The 22140-nt window shown below is 39.2% G+C and overlaps 1 protein-coding gene across 2 annotated transcripts; it reads right to left on the bottom strand.

The window, feature by feature from the left end:
• Positions 1-232: 232 nt before the first annotated feature.
• HEATR3 (HEAT repeat containing 3) lies at positions 233-21650 on the bottom strand. 2 transcript variants are annotated; one of them, XM_036390104.2, is made up of 15 exons: positions 21550-21650; positions 20658-20745; positions 19610-19722; positions 17792-17901; positions 16887-17027; positions 15854-16137; positions 15501-15591; positions 12421-12578; positions 11336-11418; positions 10942-11078; positions 8269-8357; positions 7353-7496; positions 7074-7250; positions 6101-6240; positions 233-4243 (listed from the first exon to the last, which is right to left on the bottom strand). In XM_036390104.2, exons 1-14 carry the CDS (start codon positions 21594-21596, stop codon positions 6121-6123), a joined length of 1782 nt encoding a protein of 593 aa, XP_036245997.1. In that variant the 5' UTR covers positions 21597-21650; the 3' UTR covers positions 233-4243; positions 6101-6120. The 2 variants fall into 2 exon arrangements, with proteins under 2 accessions (XP_036245997.1, XP_054372096.1); XM_054516121.1 differs by having other exon boundaries at positions 233-6240.
• Positions 21651-22140: the final 490 nt, after the last annotated feature.

The following is a 22140-nucleotide window of genomic DNA, read 5'->3' as shown; positions in this document are numbered from 1 at the left end:
CGTTCCCCTGTGGGCACACCCGGAGCAGCGTTCGCCTGTGGGCACACCGACAGCTGCCGCTGCCCTCCCCACCCCAAAACTCTTGTGAGGACGCGTAGGGGTAGTTCAGGGTCTTCCTTCCTTTCATTCTGCACCAGAGGAGGGGCAAAGGCAGCCTAGGTGCAGCCTTTTTTGTAGATGGAAAATACATCACATACACAATACCCCAAACAGCAACAGTGAGTAGTACCAGTTCTTGTCAGACTCGGTTTTATTTTTAGTGTTTTCATACTACAGCTTTAAAACATCTTTAATATCAGCTACAAAGTTTCCAGCGTTTTGCACGAAGGGCCTGGTGCTTCCCCCACTTGCAGAATTGCATGGGAGAGGATTTCTCTTTAGGAAGCTGGAGGTGGAGGGTTTAGAATTAAAAAGTCGCATTCCAATTTCAAGCATGTGAAGTGAACAGTTTGCAAGGAAGACTGAGCACCATTTCCTGGTGACAGCCGAAGTCTGAAATTCTGGCTTCTCCCCACCACCCCAGAGCAGAACATACTGTCCTCAGCACTCCTCTGTTATATCACAGCATGGCTGATCTGCGTAGCCCAAGAGAAAATTAACCACAGCAAGATGGTTAATTTGGGGGTTAAGCTGACAAACTTAATTGCTTTGAGAATTAGGACCTGCACCTAAAGCTACCAGTGAAAGTCAAATGGAAACTAGTGGGACTTGAACATGTCTTGGAATTGGGAAATAACCACTATGAATAACCGCATTTTCCAAACCCCACATTCTTCAGTTATTCTGATATTTATAAGCATGGCAGGAAAAGGTAACAAGAAGAGTCTGATATTCCCTGCACATCAAAAATTCAAATAAAAAAGTTTCAATTAGCAAACCTTTTTAAAAATGCAACAAAGAAAAGTCAAATAAATGATTTTACATTACCCTTAAGAAGGGTAATGCAACAGGAAAAATAACTGATTTGTTTCCTTTTCTTTTTTAATAAAGCTAATTCTGCAAAAATCCGTGATTTAGTCTACACTTATAGCACGACCTTATATAAAGGTCAACAGGTTTTGTTATAGGACTGAGGTTTATTAATTTGCAGGATTCCTCAGCAGCAACCCTAGTCCCAAGCAAACGTGCCAAGCCAAGACACAATACAGGTGGTGTAGTAACACAAATGCTTTAGATTAGCAAGTGTGCCATGGGGGGCATAAAAACTTTAATATCAGAATGGTAAAATTGGGGTTTTTTATCGCTGCTCTGAATTTTAACACTTTTATTTACTAAAAATGGAACTTCCCAGGAAGGGTTATCTGGAAACATCATGCATTTACTAGCTGAATCAGCCATTCTTCCATGAAGTTCTGAAGTGCTTTTCACTCTCCATTTGAAGGGGCAGAGAGGAGGGAAGAGGCTAATGCAATATTCCTTAAAAGTTGGAAAAAAACTCACATCAGAGGAGAAAGAAAACAATTCTAAATGGGATTTTTATCATAGCAGGAACATAAAACCAGAAGTTTTTCTGAAAGCCCACGACATCTTCCAGCAGGGTGCAGGGATTTATGTGAGCACCTCACAACGCCAGGGCTGCATCAGGACCTCACTGTGCTGAGAACACACAGCAGCCACAACCCAACAGCATACAGATTATTACCATGGGATCTCACTGCAGTTCCCAAACAGTCTGATTAAAACCCATAAGGTAACAGTAGTGGCCAGGAGCTCCTGACACCCAGATTCAAAAGAAAAAATAATGTTCCTATATCCTCATGTGTGCAAGCCTCAAACTAGGCTTTATGTGGTCACTGAATTACGTCTGTGTGTTTGACAAAACACGTCTCACAGAGAGAAGAAACTTACAAAATTATACAGAAACAAAATGAAATTTAAGTGAATTTACTTCAATGCTTTCAATTTTTATCCCAGAGGGTACAAAAAATAAGTTTCAAAATATCTAAAAATTAGACGGAAAAACCCCCACCACTCAAAGAAAAGCTTCTTCAAATAGAAAGGCTCACTATGTGTCAGCCCTGGTGGAAAAACTTCAAGTTCCTTCATTTGCTGTCTGTCAGAGACCTCAGATTTTGCCAATTATCCTAAAGTTACATATCTTAACAGCTTGTCCAGAACAAACAATATATAGATTGTTTGCTCCAGTCACTTGTGCCAGAAAGGAACAATTACATTATTTTCAATTACCACTACCATTGCCTGAACTGGAATTTGAAACAGTAAATGTAAGGCTAGACTTTTCCATCCAATCCCTGGGAATATTTTTATTGAAAATCCCTCACTAAGGAAACAGAACTTGAGGTTATGGACATTTTTGGCTGGTTGTTTTATGTTAATATTCCACAAGATATGAATTTAATTTATAATACTTAAACTGCAAACTAATTTTAAACTTTAGTTCTCCAACACAATTCTCATTTTGTAATTTTATTGTGCTCTCATTTTTTTTCATATTTGTCTCTCAAAATGTAAACATCAAACCAAGCCAAGTACTACCAGTTGAAGTTATTCCTGTTCCTCTAGGAAGACCATCTTAAAAAAAAACCAAAAACTCCATACTGTGCAAAAAATTACTATACCATAACCCCCAAAAAGTTAAACTATTGTATACTTGACTGTGGTATACAGCCATCTTCTGCTTCTGAATGTCAAGGCATGATGTATAAACAACAAATACACATTTAAAGCTTGCCACTTGTTTCTTTTCATAGAGAGCAAGAATAAAAGCAAACAAGTGATAATTCCTTATTTCTAGAGCTGGGAATTTGACATTTTGCAGGCAGCAGAAAATGTCAGTGGTCTGCTGCTCCTGAACAGGGCAGGGGACCCACAGCCTCATTCACCCTCTACTTGATCCCAGAGCAAGGTAGGCTCAGCACCTATTTTGGTATCACAGCTCAGCTCAGAGCCAGTCTGCTGTGCTCAGCATCAGGCAGGGCCACAAGCAGAGCAGCAATCCATACTTTCCAAGGACTGTGGTTTTTAACTGAAGCAGACAGATGATGCCTTAGGGACCAAAATAAGCAACCCAATTCAGATACCTGTTTTGATACCAGTCTTATCTGTGTGATCAAATTAACTGATGAAGATCACTTACATATATTTAGTATCTATTTACTTATGCTACACACTGTCTACATCAGTCCAATTTCTGCCATCAAGATCTGTCTTCCCCTTCTGTAGGCTGTAAAGAATCTTGTCTTTGTCTGAAGCTTACCCTAGACCTATTAAATAAACCAGTGTTCAAAGAGCCCCCAAAACATTTAATTGCATATTATCATCACTTCTGCTGCTGCCTTGATTTTCCTTAGTTGTGCAAGAACAACTTTTGTAGCCCCAATCTTGTAGCTTAGCTCTTTTGTGCCAGTGTATCTCATCTGGTTTTAGTCCCTGATTTGATGCTTCTTTACTCATAACTTGCTTTGTCTTCCATAGATGCATTAATATTCCTCTTTAAGTGATATGGTTTGTACTATGCACCAATCTCATTGTGAATAGCAAAAAAATAATCTGTGCCTTCCTATTGCCAAAACAGTTTAAGATCTAAATGTCAGTCTGTTTTTTCACTTGAAGGAAAAAAAAACAGAGTCTAACTGATAATATTAAGAAAACCATGTTTCTAGTGGATGCCTTCTCTTCTGTATATTTATCTGCAACTTCCAGATTTGTATTTGTAGATTAAATGTTTCTTGTCATTATCAACCTAAAAGAAAAACCCAAACCAAAAAATAACATACTTTGGTTTTCTAATGGTCCCCAGGAAACAGATTCTGGCTGCTACACTTGTAAAATGCAAATTCCTCCATTTGGGACAGTGCTCTTGACTGGAGAGAAGGACCAAAGGGTCCTGGTGGACAGCAAGCTGAAGCCAGCAGGGCACCCTTGCAGTGACAACAGCTAACAAATAACAGGCTGTGCTGGCAGAAGCAGGGCCAGCAGGACAAGAAAACCAATCACTTGCCTCTATTGAGCACCTAGGAGATCACATCTGGAGTAGTGTGTCCAGTTTTGGGCCTCAGTACAAGACACAGCAGAGCAGGTCAAGCAGAAGGCCACTAGGATGGCTGGAGGGTGAGAGAGTGTACAAGGAACAGCTGGGAAAGCTGGGTTTATTTGGCTTGGAGAAGAGGGAAATACAATTGCTGTTTTCAGCTGCCAAGTGGGGGTTAGGAGATGGAGCCAGGCTCTTCTTGGTCGTGCGCAGTCAAAGGACAAGAGGCACATTTTGCAGCAGGGGAAAGTCCTACAAGGCACAAGGGGAAAAGGGAAGAAAAAAAAAGTCTTTCCAGTGAGAGAAGTCAAGCCCTGGAAAAGGCTGTCCATCCAGTGTTGCAGAATTTCCATTCTGGGCGGTGCTCAAGGCCTAGCACAACCTGTCTCCCAAGTCAGCCTTGCTCTGATCTGAGGACTAGACTAAGAGACCTCCAGAGATCCCTTCCAATCTAGAACTTTACAATTTAATATAGTACCCAAAAAATGAGAGCAGAAATTTTCATGTGGAAGTCCTTTAAGTGCTCCAAACAAATACTAATACCTTTCATCTGGCTAACAGTACACTATCCTCAGTGTACAGCAAATATAACTAATACCAGGATTAAAATCCACACACTGTAGGGTATTATGCCATAATCCACCTTTCCTCAGCTGTTACACTGCAGACCTCTTCACTGCCTGCCTTGCCAGATCCCTGGATAACCTTTCAACTGCCCCATGCTCTTGACTTCTGCTTTTCCTTAGTCCAGCCCCATTGGCCCTTGAGCCCTCCCAATGCCACCTCTCACTCCTTTGAGTGGCAGGCATCACATCACACATTTCATCTGACTCCTGTCAAGTAACAGCAGTAACAGCACTTCCAGGCAGCACAGCTGCTTAAACTCATCTTTCCTTCCTCTTGCAACTGATGAAATACCTTGTCAGGGTTTCAGAAAGTCAGGCATTTGCAAGTTACCAGTCAGTTTTCAAGTCTACTTTGCAATCTTAAGAGACTGAAATCTAACAAACCAAGAAAATTTCGTCTTTTTAAGTTCCATGCTTTTAACATGGGAAAAAATTAGCTAAAAACTGGATGCCTGAGCTAAGGCAGCACATTGAGAGAGGAGAAAAAAACCTCCCATTTCAAAACCCAGCAAAACAAATGCTTTTGTGTTTAGTTGTGGGTTTTTTTCTTGAAAAATGTGTATGAGGACATCTCATTCACAGAAACAAAACCAAAGCTTTCGATATATGGAAAATATCATACAATTTGCATAAAGTGATGATATTATTAAAAATATTTTCTGTATTTTACAGCTTAAAAATCTCCATCACAAATATTTGCAAAAGGTATTTTAAGCAAATATAAATTTACTTCAGGTAATACTTCAGTATAAAAAATACTTTCTGTTAGGTTTACTACTTCCCAGAATTCAAACTTGTGCTGATGTAGAATTAAAAGGAAGACTGTAAAATAGGAGACCTAATTTTCAGAAATACCAATAAAAATAAAGACAGGGTGCTGTGTCTAAGTGTAAGATCTGCTTACACTGATTTTCACAGCAAAGAGCTATCATACTGAATTTATCATAAATGAATCTGAAAATTTTCTCCTGATGAACCTCATGAAATAACAGATCCAAGCTGACTGGGATCTACACATTTGTCACACACTTCTTTGGGGAAGTCTGCCATAAGTGTCTGTGCAATTCTAGGAACAGGTAAGAGCAAATATGAACATTCTCCCACTGCTCCATTCCCTGAAACAGACCTTGAGCTTTTACTTTTTTTTTTCCAATCTGTCACATGACCAAGAATATTTTCAGAATTACTTTTTCACACAAGTGTAGTTTTCTGCCAGGGTACATGAAGATATCCAGGCAATGACAGTGGTGCTATGTACAGCCCTCAGGACCTAAAGAGCACCTTCTTACTACTCCAACAACCGCAGGGTATGCTACGGGGTTTTTTATGCTGATATGTCTTTCATATTGCATCAACCCAAAAGTATAAAAATACTGAATGTTATAAAATGTAGCATTAACATCAAAGCAAAACTGCTCTGCTCAGTAAAGTTTGGAAGTTCAAAACAGTTATATTTTTGAAAACATTACTCATTAAGGAAAACCTTAAAAGTTCCTCGATGTTTCAAGTTGGGGTTTTCCCTAGTGTCTCCTGATATGCAATGAATCTTCTCAAATTCATCTTCACATTGTCAAGAACACACAGTTGATCTGTACTATATTGTCCTTTGCCTTCTTTTCGTATCTGTAAAACCAAAAGAACACATGGTTTACTGATGGAGAAGCTTCTCCTGCCAGATCACCTCAAGTTTACTGTAATTCTGTATACAGGTGTTCTATGAGAACTCCAAGGTGTTCCCGTGTGCACATGTGGAGCTCAGCAATTATTTCTGCAAGTCAATTTACTATAATGCACTGCTGCCTAAAGCTAGACTAATAGCACATTATTTCATCCAAAAATCTGAGACATGCACTTCTTTTCTGTGGCTTTTTATACGGAAAACCTTGCACATTTAACCTATCAACTGAAGCACCATCAGGTATGTACTTCTGGACTATGGAAGTCACTCCTCAGGCTGCATCTGACCAAAGAAACAATGTGTGGAAGGTCAGTCTCTGTTTAAGTCTGGATGTACCTAAAATCACAGTTTAGAATGCCAGCCTTGTTATTCTTGAAAATACAGGATACATGAACTGTTTTAATTAACCAAGAATGGAACAAAAACACCCAACTGCTACTGCAAGTTAAAAACCAAAGATGTCAATGTAACTTCAGAAAGGACTTTTCTTCCACCTCCAGAGACATCTGCAGGATTTTTGCACAACTGTTTCAGAACAATACAGTGATTTGGACATCAGTAGGACTGATGGTGTAATGCAGACGTTGCAATGCAGGTGCTGCACTGTTACCTTGACACATCCATGAATTTTAAGGCATTTGCTTTCTTCTAAAGCGGAATATCAGAAAATCACTTTTTTTCTGTCACCTTAATAAATTAAATCTTCTAGGAGCCCAAAACTCAACTTTTAACCCACATTGTGTGCTGAGACCCTGAGCAGGCTGCCCTTGATGCCTACCCTCATTCTGAATACTGGCTGAAATTCCTTCAGTGTTGAAAGCAACTTGATCTGTAACGCTGCCCTTTCTGCTTCTTCACCATCTGCAAATACATCAAAAAGTGCATCCAAGGCTTCTCCTGCTACCACAAGAGAAGATTCCTTCATAGCAACCTCAAGAAGAAATTTTCCAATCATCTGTAATAAGAAAGAAGAATTGATTTTTCCAGCAATGCTAAAGAAAATTGAAAGAAACATCAAAATTCTTTTAAGCTTGCAATGCAAAGTTTGCTTTTTCACCTTTAGTGTTTCAGCTGTATCTTGTCCTTTTGCCAGGACACTGCCAGAAATTCCAAGGATGCTCACCACGTTCACTCTAACACTGGCATTGCTGCTTTGAATACCAGCCTCACACAAAGCCAACAGCTGCTCAGGAGTCATACACTGGTCAGCAAGGGGAAAGGAGGCAAAGAAGGAAGACACACACAGTTACACTTTCATGGAAATTTTGAAATATGACATTTAGACACCGTACTTTTACAAAACACAGGCAAATTCTTCACAGAGTCCTAGATTATGAAAACTTTAAGAATTCTGAAAATGCAATTACCAAGAAATTTCAATTCCCTTTCATTTTGGTTCTTCCAGAACATATCCAAGGCTGACATGAAGTTGAAGGAAAAGTTCTGAGATTCTCACAAATTTACCTAGCTCAATAGCTGCTTCCAGCTCATTACAACTTACAGCATAAAAGCTCAGTTTTCAGTTTAAGGCCAGAAAGGACTAGCAGACCAGCTAGCATTGTGTCTTGTGTAACAAATCATTATGCTTCATTCCTGTATTCAACTCACTAATTCATATCCAACCAAGATTCAAGGACCACCAGATAGGTGACATCAGGAAATAAGCCATATTTCTAGGTGCTAAAATTCTGAATATTTATCATTATAACTATCTTCTAAAGATACCTGTTGATTTATTGCTATTCTGGTTTCGTAATACCTTTCGTTTGTTTACATGTTGAGGAGGAGATCTATAAAAAAAATATTCCAATAAGCTCCACGAAAAACACAGTAAATGCTACTAATCTGTTTTTCCAGTCTTCACAACTGCTGAATTTTTGAACTAAAATTATATTGCTTTGTTTCAAAAACTCTTCAGCCCAATCTCACAGGAATTTGAACCTACCAGAGCATTTGAGTTTGAAAGCTTTTACCTGGGAGATGTTCTTTGATGCCATTGTTTGTAGGAGAGCCCTCAAAGCACTGGTTACAGCTTCCAGGAATTCTGTGTCCGTAGGGAGTTCTGTCAAAGAATAGAACCCAGAGCAGAAGTTAAACAGTAATATGAGGGACGCAGGAAGCAAAGAAATACAAATTCCTTAATCCCTAATTGCTTCTCCAGGTACTACCACAACAGGAAAAGCTAGATTTTCAGAGACTAGTCTCTGTAGGTTGTAACCATAGTGATTTGTTTGAATTCAGCATTGAGGTTGGAACACAGCTGGGCCTCCTTTCCAGGCACATCCCTGGTTGAGACGCTGTGTGACCTAAGGGACAGTGCCAGCCACTGTCACCAGAACAGCAGCTGAAAACTGCTATCACATGGAGGAACATACAGGAACTGAGGAAACTGCAGGAGCTGACTGCATACTTCATCTCCTTTCTTCTGCCTTCTTAAGCAAGCTTTTCAGACACCCAGAGCCCTGGACTCTTTCCAATTCATATAAAGAGCATGTTTTCCGGTGGTTTAATAACATTCCAGGAATGTATGACTCAAACACTGCATTATTCTTGTTTAACTACAAACTCATCAGTAGCAGCCATCACCTCCAATCTGTGTTCTGCATTTCCTGAGGCTTTTCATTTTCCTCTAATGGGTTTATTTTCTGGACCACTCCAGATGCAACTTCTTGATTTATGTGCATCTCCTCCCTTCTCATGTAAACAATCAGATCTTTATGCCTCTCTTTCACTCTGTAAACCACAGAATTCCTTCTAACCACATGTTGGTATGTTATCAGCTCTATCTGGCAGTTTTCATTACACAGCATTTAAACACGAAAAAATGGGCCTGTGTCAATTAATTAATTTTAGCATCCTTAGCTGTCTTCAGATAGCAACTTCTCCAGCTTCATCTGAGAGCTTTCTATAACAAAGCATAACATGTAGACCCAAAATTTGAAGTCCTATCTTCAAGCATGAGCATATTTTATGTGAACTTCCTTGGATATGTTTTCATAGATATTTTCTGCATTTTAGTGTTCCACACACTGCATTTTAGTGTTCCCATAGACTAATCACATGTCTTTAAAGACACTGAGAAAAAAGTATGTTTTGCAGGCAGATGCATTTTCAAGCACTAATGCAGTGTCATTTTATACATCACAGCAGAGCACTACATGAGCTACATCTATGGCTACAAATAGAGACACTTGAAGGAAGGGAAGGAAACTAAATTTCTTGAGCTTTTAAGAGATGAGAAATGACAAAGCCACACATATGCCAGACTTCAACAGAACTGTCTTAGGGAAAATGTTTTCTGACAGTTTGGAGAATTGGCAGCTTTTCCAGGCTATAAGAATCGCTCTTATTTTTTGGAAACCCATCACCACTGACCTTAAAACAAAGATTATCAGAATAGTCTGAAGAAAACAGCCTGTCAGGGACCCAACATCTTCAGTCTGGAAACAGGTGGGCTTTTCTTAAACTTTTTTTTTTCTCCAATCTTGATTCAGCTTCTCTCATGTCAGTAACAGAGAGATCATAGCATAAATGATCCAACAGGATTATGGAAATGATGCTGCTCTCATGTACAGGATCCCAGAAAGCAGCTGGAAATGCTACCTGCTGTAGACATGATCCAGTAACACTGTACTAGCAGGTGCATGGGGAGACCTCCACAGCATGTCCATGAAATAATGCACCCTGGAGGAACCACAGTGAAGGCATTCTAGTGTTCATCAGGATGTATCACAGAATCTGTGAGGCTGGGAAAGACCTCTGAGATCAGTCCAACCTGTGACTGATCACTGCCTTGCCAACCAGACCCTGGCACTGAGTGCCACATCCAGTCTGTCCTTCAACATCTCCAGGGATGGTGACTCCACTGTCTAAACACAGATCTAATATATATCTACATGTAGATACATATAGGTTATATATATATATATATATATAGGTTTTTAGAAGAATTAAATTTATTACCTTCTCTGTTGAAATTGAACCCACAACCAGAACAGCGAGCTGAGCAGCTTTAACACTTAGTTGTAACAACTTTGCACACTTTCTTACTACAAGTATAATTCCAATAAAGCTAAGCCATCATAATCATAAAACACATCCTGGGGACAAGGTGGCTGCTCTCTTTTCTACTATAATAAGCATGAACATTCTTGAGATTTTTGCACCAATTGCTTTTGCCATAATTTGGTAAGATTACTAGGAAAAAATGATGTGAAAGACTGTGCTAGACATGTTTTGTTTTCACATCTCCTTAGGCTAGTTAGGGTATTTAAAAAGAAAATGTCCCATCTTCTTCATGCTTGTCTGATAGCTGAAAAACTGTTATTACCACAAATATGATTCAGCAAACAGTTCTGGTCTCCCAAGAAGGCAGTGTTAATCCACTCAGAGACTTTCTGTGCAGACCCAAACGTGAAGCAGGTTCTTGCACTATGAGCAGACCTGCTCAAGGTGCACTTTGGATAAACACATCTTAACAGGATACATTGTCCTGTCAGTACATTGCCAACATTCAGTATCCTTATCTTGAAGGATGAGAGGGATAAAGTTAGTAATAAACAGCATTGGAACATGGCTGCCTTCTATCTAGATGATCAGCAAATCCAAAAAGGGGGTCAGCAAGCCCCCTTTACCAAACATCTTACCTGTTTTAGAAAAGATCAGCTGTGAGAGATGCTGTGCAAGGGACTGAAGTGCTGAAGCTCCCCCAAGACAATCCACATCTGACACCAACAAAATGCTCTGAAGACACGTTAAAGCTCTACACTGTACTGCATTCAGTCTGAAACAAACAAAAAACACACTGAGCAGGTATTTTTGAACACACCTGTTGAAATATAAAGAGGAATCTTTAATTTAATAAGGCTGTGATGCAGTATGCAGTTCAGAAAAACATTCGTAGCTCTTTATTTAAAATCATCTATCAGATCTACCAGTTTCCAGATCTTAAGAGCAGCCCAAAGATGGACAATCCTTCTAAGAGTTCTAAAACAACTGAATATACATGAAAAACAGTAAGAGAGACAATGAAATGCCTACTTTTTAATTAATGGTTTCCAAGATGGATTGTGCATACAGATGTCTACAGCAACACTGTTCGGAAAAGCAGTTTTTTCAAGAATCTGAGGAGGGGAAAAAGAAAGGTTTAGCAATAAAGCCCTTTTTCCTTTTCTTTTTTTATAGTGTGTTCAGAGGGAAGACTGAAATTTTAGCTTAATGACAAACAGATACTTCAAACTACATATTTGTAGTTTTCCAGATAGCAAATATCTTGCTTCTAAAAATGCCAGAGTTTTTCTCTATCACTTAAATGTTGCAATTATGCACTGGGTTTAGCATAGAGTACTTAAAGTGTTCAACCGTACTGACAACAGGTGATTTTCTAGGTCTCTGCTATTCTTTCTTCTTTAGCTCTTTCTTCTTATAGATTCTGCTACAGGATTTTCAGATAGCTGCAAGTCTGGAAGGCCTTGCCATGAAACTCTGGCTATTAAGTACAAAAAGCCTTCAAAGTTTTCATCTCACACCCTGATGCCTTAGCTCAGAATTCTACAATGCTGCCGAGCTAACACAATAACTGATTCAAATAACAAACTTCACCTTTACAACCGCAAATAAAAATGAGCAAAAAAACTCTGAAACAAAAACATCTGATTTCCTGTCAGTGCCAAGTACTGTATTTCACACACTTTGTATAAAACAGAGGGAGAGGAACTTGCACTTTTTCAGTGCTGACTGTTGCCATTCATTACTGTTACTTCCACCTCATTTAGCTAATACAGAAATCTGGCTGTCACGCTTCAGCCAAGTTTCCTTTCTTTCTGTGGGTAATCTTTTTCATGTCCAAATCAAGGAATAAAAATCTTTGTATTTTGGGGGGGGGAAATTTTAAAAAGACCTACCAGATTTCTGAAACACATGACCCTGCTACTCTCACATGAGCAAATTATTTAGGTCATGCAACGATGCACCACCTCTAGGCCAAAAAAGTGGGGCCAAACTCACTTAAAAATACTCCCTTCCTCCAGGTGGATTGGAGTAATTTGTTTGCCTAACCTGGGATACAGAGCAGGAACAAGGGAAAGACTGTAACATGTGCTGGAAATAATACAGAAGACAATTACCTTCTTTGGAATGAGGTTGTTCAGAAATGCTGAGTTAACTTCATCAGAGAGGCACAGGGGTGACAGCAGCAGCCCACTCCCCTCGTTGTATGAGTTTTCCATGAACAAGTCACTCTCATCACTACTGGAGACTTCTTCCCACTCATCATCAGAGGGATCTGAGAGCACAAGACAGATTCGTAAATGTAACAGCCCTCACGCAACAGGTATCTCATTTCCCAACTGAAACTGGTGCCTCCAGACATCTTTGTTTAGGAATCTTTAAGTTCTTGGGCTCTAACAAACTCCTCACAAACCAAGTGCCACTAAGCCACACTTCTAAATATTTTATTAAAAATATTTTATACTCACTGAGACACAAATATACTTATGAGAGAGGTTCTTCATAGGCGTGCATGTTAATTGCTAATACTAACAATGGGTTGTTTAAAAATATCAAAAAAGGTATTGAAGAATCATTTCACAAAGACTTACTAAGATTTTAACTCGGACTGTACCACTTCATTTTCTGAGGTTGATTCAAGCATGCAAATACACCAGTTTAACTTAACTTGTTTACTAATTGCAGTCAGTTTAAGGCAATTGTTTCCTCTGGCAATACTGAAGCCACAGACAGATGTCCTCTGCCTGGGCAGTAACTGGGCTGGATGAAGTGTTACTGTCTCCACAGCAAGGTCAGTTGAAACAAAATGATGACAGCAAAGAAAGCCAAATAATCTCTGATAGTCATTTCAAGCAACACATTTCACATAAATTAGATTTATTATCTTAAACCTGAACCAGGCTACTTACATGATTATACTACCAGCAGATCTTTAAAGGCAGATATGGTGAGAGGAGTTGAAGTTCTATTACAACAGGCTGCTGTGTGAATAACCTGTCCACAGCTGAAGGGGGACTTTGGCTGACAAGCACAAACTAAAATCACCCTCATTTATATTTGAACTCGTCTATCTACATCCACAGAGTTCACACTCATTTAGCTGAAGTTTCTTTAAATCTGGTTACATTTTAACTAGTGTTTACCCAAGTCTACTACAGGTTGGACTGATCCTCCTTTCCAACAGATGAAACCTCTGTGTACATAGGTCAGGATATTTAACTATTGTGACAAAAAAACCCACCTATCACATTCACCCCCAAGTAATTTTGTTTGACAACACAGATTCTCACGAGATGTAGGTCCTGTAGTAACTACAGGAACAGCCACACATTTCTGGGGCAAAAGGTAAATTCTCAAAAAATACAGCAAGAAAGATCCAAACGAATGCATTTCACTTGTACTGTGCAAATTTATTTGAAGGTGATGGTTATGGTTTATCAGATGTAAAGGCTTGTAAAGACGTCAAGGTGTGGCAACTTGACCACACAGGCATCTTATGGTAATATCCAATTAATTCTACAGCCATAACTTGCTGGTGTTAATAGCCTTTGCATGAGAAAATGGTTGTCTTTCATGCTTTACCAAACCATGGCAGCAAGAGATATGAAATCAAAGCAAGACATCCCTTTCCAGTCTCCTGCCTCTTCTAAAAAATTCCTTTTGCATCTTTAGAAAACAAAGAAAGCAAAAAACATCCCTTGAAAACGAACTGATTACAACGCAAGCTGACAATGCAATTCAGCGATAACAAAGACAGCAGTTGTCATAAGTTGACAGCAAGCGACCAGGGCAGAGCAGGAACTGGGATCTAGAACACTGGCCCATAATTATGATCAGATTTCTTCTAATGCTCTGGGAAACACAGGCATTTCCAGCAGCAATGCCTTCACCACCTAGCACTGGTGACCCAGAACTACAGACTGGAGAGCAGTGAAGGAGGAGCACTCTGCTCCTTCCAAGCACTGGCCAGTGCTCAGAACAACACAGCCCTCGCCAGCCTGGTTACTTCTCTCAGTTCTCTTGCAAGTTGAGTGTTATTATGAACTCAGCATAATGGCTAAAGCTATTTTAGTCCTCAAATAATTTGAAAATTAAATTAACAGCTGCCTCTGGATTCATCCTAATTTCTAGAGACTGTCTGCCCGCGAATGGGTCAAGTACTGTAGCAAAATACAACACAATCAATCTTACATTACACTGAGTGAATGGTAGAGTATGCAGCTTATCCACAAGAGATTTTCCAATTAAAGGGGAAAGCTATGAATTACAGCTCATTAGATGAGAAATGCAGTTATGAAAGGAGCTTCATACACTAGGTGCAGAATTTCCTTGTGCTGTAAAAGAAAAAAAAAGTTACCATTGGGAATAACTGGGCATTACTGTGGATTTTATAAGAACCTGAACATTTTACTCAGTTACTTTCTACACAATCACTCCTACAGCAGGCTAAAACTATAATAGCAATCAAAGTTTTCAGGTTTTGGAGGGTTTAGGGGATTTGTTTTGTTTGTTTGTTGGCTTTATGAAATAGAATTTGATAATCTCTCATTTGTTTTCCTGAAGATTAGAAAAAAAGCTATCAAAACAGAGTTTCAGAGTTCATAAAAGATACAGAATATCTATATCCTACTCCCCTCCAAAGAACAGCCTCTCTCTCTCCTCCTCCTCAAGGCTCAAAAAGGCAGAACTCTGGAAGCCAAGATCTACATTGTTGCCAGAGTTCCATGCAAAAGCTGTCCCTACTCCTAATTTTGCAACACTTGTGGTATCAAAACTAAATCAAAGCCATAAGATTTATCTGCTTTAAAAAATGTGATGCCCCCATCCTGCAATCAGATTCACACACATCTTGCACCAGAAGTCAGACCTCACTCTAACTGAACAAAGATATTGCTGCAACACTTCAGGAAATATCTCTCTGGCATGAGTCCCTTTTTGTTTGTTCTTAAATGTTTGCACATGCAGGATCACACAAAAAAAAATAAAATTAAGCAATGTACGTCACTTAAATGAAGAAAAAACAATTACCTTAGCAATAGAAATGAAAACCTACTTTGCCACCAGAGGAGGATATCAGGGACAACATGCCCAAGGGCATTTGCCCTTGAAAACCCAGATGAGCAAACAGCAACCTAAAGGTGACCTACTCAGAAACAAAACACACCACAACAGTTGCACTGAACGAGACTGTACAAACCTTCACTGCAGCACATGTTAACAATGATCTCCAGAGCAGTCTGCTGAGCCGTCAGTAAAGCTGTCACTTCTTTCAGTTCCCACTTATCAGACTAAAAAATTAAAAACATGAACCAAATTTGATTTTGGAAAACAACATACAAGTGCCATTTAAAGTATCCAAGCTGTCAGTTAAAAATACAGTCCCAGCCATTTCCTCTTCTCAGTCTACACCCAAACTTGAAAAAAACCCCAAAACACAAACCCCAAGCAGTGTTATCTACCATCTTTTTCTTGGATGTTCCAGAGCAAATTTAATTCTCAAGGAATGCCACTTGCACTAAAGCTGTCCAAAAGCCAGTCAGCCACACTTACTGGAAGTAAATCTGAAACATCATTTTCTCTTCTGAGTTTTCCTTTTGGTATTTCTTCCATGTTATCATCTTCACTCAAAACACAGTTTTCTGTAGTATCACTCATGTTTTCTTCAGTTTCTGGTTCCACAGCAAGTTTTAACCTGTTTTTCTCAGCTTCATTCATACGAATAATTGTTTCACCAGCATCTATTGCCAAAGATTCTGAAAATATCTTCAGGATTGCATTAACCGTGCTTCCCAGGCTGCCTGGTGGAATGGTATCCTTTATATTCCAGATAGTGCCTAAATACAAGGTAACCAAATTATATAAATTATTGAAGTGCTCAATTCCTAGTTCTGTAATAGCCACTTTGTAAGGACACAGCCTCCACTACTTAAAATACTCAGTGCTTATATTCACTATAAATATTAAAGTCTTTTCTCTACAGATTTCTTTTTTTTTTTGTATAACATTTCATATACCCATCTGTAGTAATTGCTATCCTCACATCTTAAGCTCAAGTAAATTTCAGCATGTAAATATTTACAGAATATTTATGTGGAGCGACCTTGGTGTCACTCTGTACCTGAGATAACAAATCCACACGCAAGAATCATTTTCTAAGGAGTCTCAAAATTAATTTATTACACTCCAGTATCAAAAATCACCATGGTTAAACATTTGAGGTAATAAAAATTCAAGGTAGAGAATCTGAGGCAAAAAAACTTACAGCCAGTAAGATCAAAACAACTCCTGCACCACTTATTATTGACTCATTTAACTGTTAAAACCTAAATGAGCAGTTAAAGTGGGCTATCACACTGAGCAGGGGCTGAATTCAGAATCAAGCATTCAAGCCAGTTTTAAAACTAGTTGCAAATACCTACTTGCAGTTCCAAAAGGCAGATATAACCTCACAAACCATCTGTACACCTTGACAATCAGATGTGCAGACCAGAGCAGAGAAGACAAAGCCTTCTGTCCTTCCCAGCCTCCTTCACCTGCCAGGTTCCCCATCCCCAAGCGGTGAACCCCCCCTTGAGCACTGTACCTGCTATCAGCGTTCTCAGAAGGATGTGCTTCATGGTGCTCTCTGGACTCAACATCACTGCTTCCAGTATTTGCTGTGCAGAAGCATTAAATGAAGAAAGAAGATCTGGATTATCTTCTGTCACTGCCTGCAAGCAGTTTGCTGCAGCAAACAACAAGAGCAAACATAATTAACAAACCCAGTAGTAGCTTTTGCTCTGCTAATGAGACAGCATTATCCTCCTGAAAGCTGGAGTAATGAAATGCTGACACAGGAAAAAAATTTCATGCAGCATCATGTTGTAATGGCCTGACACTGTGCTTCACAAGCTGTGTTTTGGATTGAAAGACACTCTGTGGCAAACCCATACATAAAACAGGGTGAGGATGATACCACACCAGCCATAGAATTGGTTATATTAATTTCAGCTACTCAAAATTAAATTTATCCATTATATACTGACAATGGACAACATAAAAAAATGTTGGAAGCACACATACCTGTATGACCATTATGAAACTATAATAACAATAATACTGATAAAACCAGACTGAAAGTGATTGGAATTGTTTGGGTTTTTTTTAGAAGGACTATCTCCTCTGCTCAACAAATTAAACCCTCCGTTACCAAAACATAAAAATAAAATGAAAAACACAGCCTGCCTTTAGAGCCCTCATCCCACAAAATTTTTCTTCCCATGTAACCACCAATAAGCCATTCTCTTTTGGACTGAAAATAAGCACAACTGAGGTCAACTTCTTTATTATGTGCTGCTCAAAAATGAATTTACAGTCTTACACTCATTGCAAACTTCAGCAATGCTAAAGCAGGTCCATTATGCAATGAATGTAATATGAGTGTTACATTCATACAATTTAAAAACAAAAGGTATCTTTAAAGCCTTTTCTTCTCTTTTTACCACTTACCTACTGAAATAGCCAGATCCACATTTGTGGCAAATTTCTTCATGTAATGTAAGACAGCCTCCAGACATCCTTCTTTATTGAATATGTATAGGGCAGTATTGTTGCATTCACTAATGTATGGAAAAGATCAGTCAAATATTTTTCCAGGAAAAAAAGTACTGTAGCAACATCTTAAGCACCCCATACTTGTTATTACTCACATTTTTAAAAGCTACCTAAGAATTATGCATTAGTCAAAGAGCTATCCTTCATTATGATCAACTATACAAAATGCTGAAAGAGAGGCTGCAAAATCCTGGACACTTTTGAGGAAAGTTGGCTTGTGCCAGCTGCTTCCTCACACAGTGTTTGGAGTTTATCTGGGAGCCTCACTACGGCTCCTGCTGGAGTGAGCAGGGCAGCTCAGAGCTGTGGGCTGCCAGCCAGCCCAGGGCTTCCTGCAGCCACAGGAGACTTCACCCACAAACCCACTGCCAGCAGAGCAGGCTGCTGCCTCTCACTCAGTACCCCCTCACCCCAAAAATGACTGCTCTTACCATTCAGAAATGCAGTTACTGTCATTACCTAACAGTGGGATTTGTGTTTCTTCAAGTTCTCACAGCTACTCTCTCTTTTAAATTGATATATTGATATAAGAGTAATTCAAACTAAAAAAAGCACAGGAGCTAACTAGCTGCAAGGGTCTTCAAAACTTTAATTTTGAAAATATAATGTCCCAGCATCGATGCCAGCCCTAATTTTATCAGAATCAAACTTAGCAAGGAAACAAGCAGTTCACACTCATTACCACAAAGTTCAAAATACAGAAGTGATTTACATCACACTTAATAATCATACTTCCTGTTCTCAAGCACTGACTAAAAAGCAAAAATAAATATGAACACACAACATTGCTGAGTCAGTTACAAAGGGTCATGTATTCTGTGCAAGATGCTGAACAAGGAGTTTATCTACTGTCCTAGATTCCAATCCCTAAAAAATAAATATCCCAGTTTAAAAATAAGGCCTCAAGGCAGCAGCCCCAACACACAAGCAGGCACAGAGGCAGTTCCACTGAGGCACTGTACAGTGCTAAACAAAATTCTCTATGCAAAGTGTACAATGTGAGGGGAAAAAAAGAGAAACAACACTAAGTTCAAGGAGAAGTTTTGGAACAGATTTGTATCACTTCAATGTTTACAGTAATTTCTGTATTAATAGTGTTGCCATTTCTCTTCCTTCACCTGGTGTTTCCAATATAAACTACTAATAGAACAATTTACATTATTTTCTCACATAATAAGTAAATTTTTATCAGTGTCCCAGTAACTAAGGGATAGTTGCCCCAAACAGTTTGGGATGACCTGCAGAGGAAGAAAGTAGTATAAAAACTCCTCATATTCCTAGAGCACTGATCCACTGATTAGAATTTCATTTTCCCCATTTCTTGTATTGTGATATGGACCTACAGGAAATTCCTGCAAGAAGCCACAACCCAAACAACAGACTATGACAGAACACATTCAGAAAACAGGATCAGAACTCAGGATGAAGGACCAGTAGAAAAAGAATTTGTTACTCTTCTAAAACTACTTGCCAACTTTTAGAATCCTTCACTTTAAAAAAGTTATATATACTAGAAGATAAACTTTTATTTCAGATGAGATGAGGGCTCATCATTATTAAAGCAAGGTACGTGTAGGAGCAACACAATCAGAATCAGCAAATGAATGCATCTTCCCATGCCAGGACAACAATTTCTTTTCTGCCTCAATTACCACACTCCTTTTCAGGAACAATTTAATTTGGCTAAAATGCCAGCCTTTACACAGTACTTACCATATATTCCACAGCAAATTAATAGCCTCATTGGCTATGTCTTCAATATAATTTTTGTTCACCCCTCTGCATTTCTTTGGAGAGAGCTGGTTAGCATCCAGTCCAGTGCTGCACTACAACCAAACAAAAGAAGCAAGGTTGGGAAATAATCAGCCACAAAGAGAAGCAAAACTTTAAAGTGTTATCAGCACTGAGTGGAGAGATCCTCTAATGCAGTGTTTATTACCACAACACCTGTCTAGCTTCCTTTCTTTATGAAAACTTGAACCATTGATAACTTTCCTCTTGTAGAAAGACTCATACAGTACTTGCTTTGCAGTTAGTCTTTAGAAGCACTTTCTATAAAAAATAAAAAAAATACTTGGGAATTTTGCAACCTGAAGTACTCTTTCTTGCTAATTGTCTGTCTGGAGCTGTCAACAGTTGTTTCTAACCACAAAGATTAACTCAGCTAATACCTTACTGACCTCTATAGTAATGCTATTACTCATAATTTAAAATAGGGAAGAAACACACAAAAAATGATAATATTGCTCAAGGTTGTTCATATAAAGACAGCAGGTAAGAGAAACCAACGCAACATCCAAACTGCAGTGCAACACCTGGACCAAACAAAAAATACAAATTCAGTACATGTTATTCTCCACTAACTACCCAGCTCTACATCCAAATACTCATTGAAACAAAATTGCTCACCAAAAAACACCACTAGAATAATACTGCAACATAAATGAAGGACCTTGATTCTCACAGACAGAATAAACCTGTCTTAACTGACATTACAGACCCAAAATCTCCAGACCTTTCACTCAAAAATCATCCTAGACAGTAAACCTCACCATGGACACAAGTTAGCTGGCCAGGAGCCAGAAGGCAGTGGTTAGAAATCTTTGGAATAACTTTTGTATCACTAAACCTATCAAAACATTCTTTAAAAAGATCTTTCAAGTACCTTATTGTACTAACAGCTATGGAAATAGAACTGTTTTTGTTATGGGACAATTCAATGCCTAGATCAGGTTTAAAATCAAAATAAAAACAAGCACACCTCTTTCAGAAGTACAACCAGGGGTGTCATGATGTCGTTTGTTACCATGTCATCACAGACATCAAATCCTCCACAAGCACTCAGATTTCTAGGGAAAACAAAGAATTAATGCTTCAGATGAGATACAATACTTGCCAAGAATGTTTCAAAAACCCCATACCTTTGATATTCTTCTCTGAAAGTTATGGCATGTTGTCATCTTATGGAAGGGGTTCCACACTGTTGTCTCCTTATCACATAACTTTCACCTTCTTGGTGTTTCTCGCAGGCAGCTCCTCAGATCACTGACTCTTCTTCACAAAGCAGCCAACTGACTCCAGTTCCTTCTCAACCACCCACCCCACTCTTTTATAGGACTCTTCTCATTGGGTACAGCTGTGGCCTGTTAAAGTCAGGCCTGTTCCTAATCTTTGCTAATTGGCCCAGCTGCAACTCCTTAGGGATAAGATTACTTTCTACACTATCTTTACTTTCTTATATTCTATCCCCCTACATGGTACTTTTTGTTTTAAACTCAATTTGCTTAAACAGTAGCTTTAGTCTTCTACCTCACTAACACAAGAGAATAGCTTTGGAGTTAAAAATAAAACATTATTTCCATTTATTCATGAATTAGAATGCTTATCTGTACTAAAACATCATGACACAAAATGCCATCCAAACTGCACTCAAGTTCTCTCTATTTCCTCATAAAGCCATACATTTCATAAAGCCTGCTCCTGACATTGAAGTCTCACAGAGCAAGAAAAGCCCCTCTCTCACAGACTTCAGCTGATGTAGGCATAGTTCCTCAGACCAGAATTAAAGCAAGAGAGGCTGGCACTGCAGTCCACAGCTGTCATCAGCAGGACCCCACAGTTCCTCCCGTGCAGGATCCCCCACTCGCGCTTACCGGAGAGCGCCCGCAGCCGTCTCGCGCACAGCCAGGCTGGGATCCATCAGCAGCGGCCCCAGGCAGCGCACCACGTCCCGCTGCACAAAGGCTGGGATGACCTGCTTCTGCTGCAGCAGCTGCGAAATACTGGCACACGCATACTCCCTCACTTCAGCACTGGGATGCTGCAGCTGAGGAGGAGACACAGAGCACGTCACACTGAGGGAGAAGGGAGCTGGACGGTTTTACTGAGTGAAGAGATTGATCAGGGCTCTGTGGCTCCCATTCTACTGCTCCTGAGTGGAAGCAGGAATTTTTAACTTCCATGAAAGCTTATAAATCCTTGCCTGGGTTATGTGTGTTAACTTTATGACTAGATAAATGCTGTTCTGGGTATTTGACAAGACAGCCATAGTCCAGACACAGATTTGACACTAGCTGGCACTGCTGAGACCTCAATTACCACATATTAAAAAAAGGACTGAAGTGGAGGGGAAAATATCATCAGTTAAGTATAACAGACATAACACATGCCAACATATAGAAAAGCCAAAGAAACATTTAAAAAAAATAGACTTTAAATTAAAAGCATCTGCATAACACCAAGAA

Source organism: Molothrus ater, chromosome 12 (genome assembly GCF_012460135.2).
Source record: "Molothrus ater isolate BHLD 08-10-18 breed brown headed cowbird chromosome 12, BPBGC_Mater_1.1, whole genome shotgun sequence".
Lineage (NCBI taxonomy): Eukaryota > Metazoa > Chordata > Aves > Passeriformes > Icteridae > Molothrus > Molothrus ater.
The sequence above is the reverse complement of the archived record's forward strand: the minus strand, read 5'-3'. Positions and strand labels throughout refer to the sequence as shown.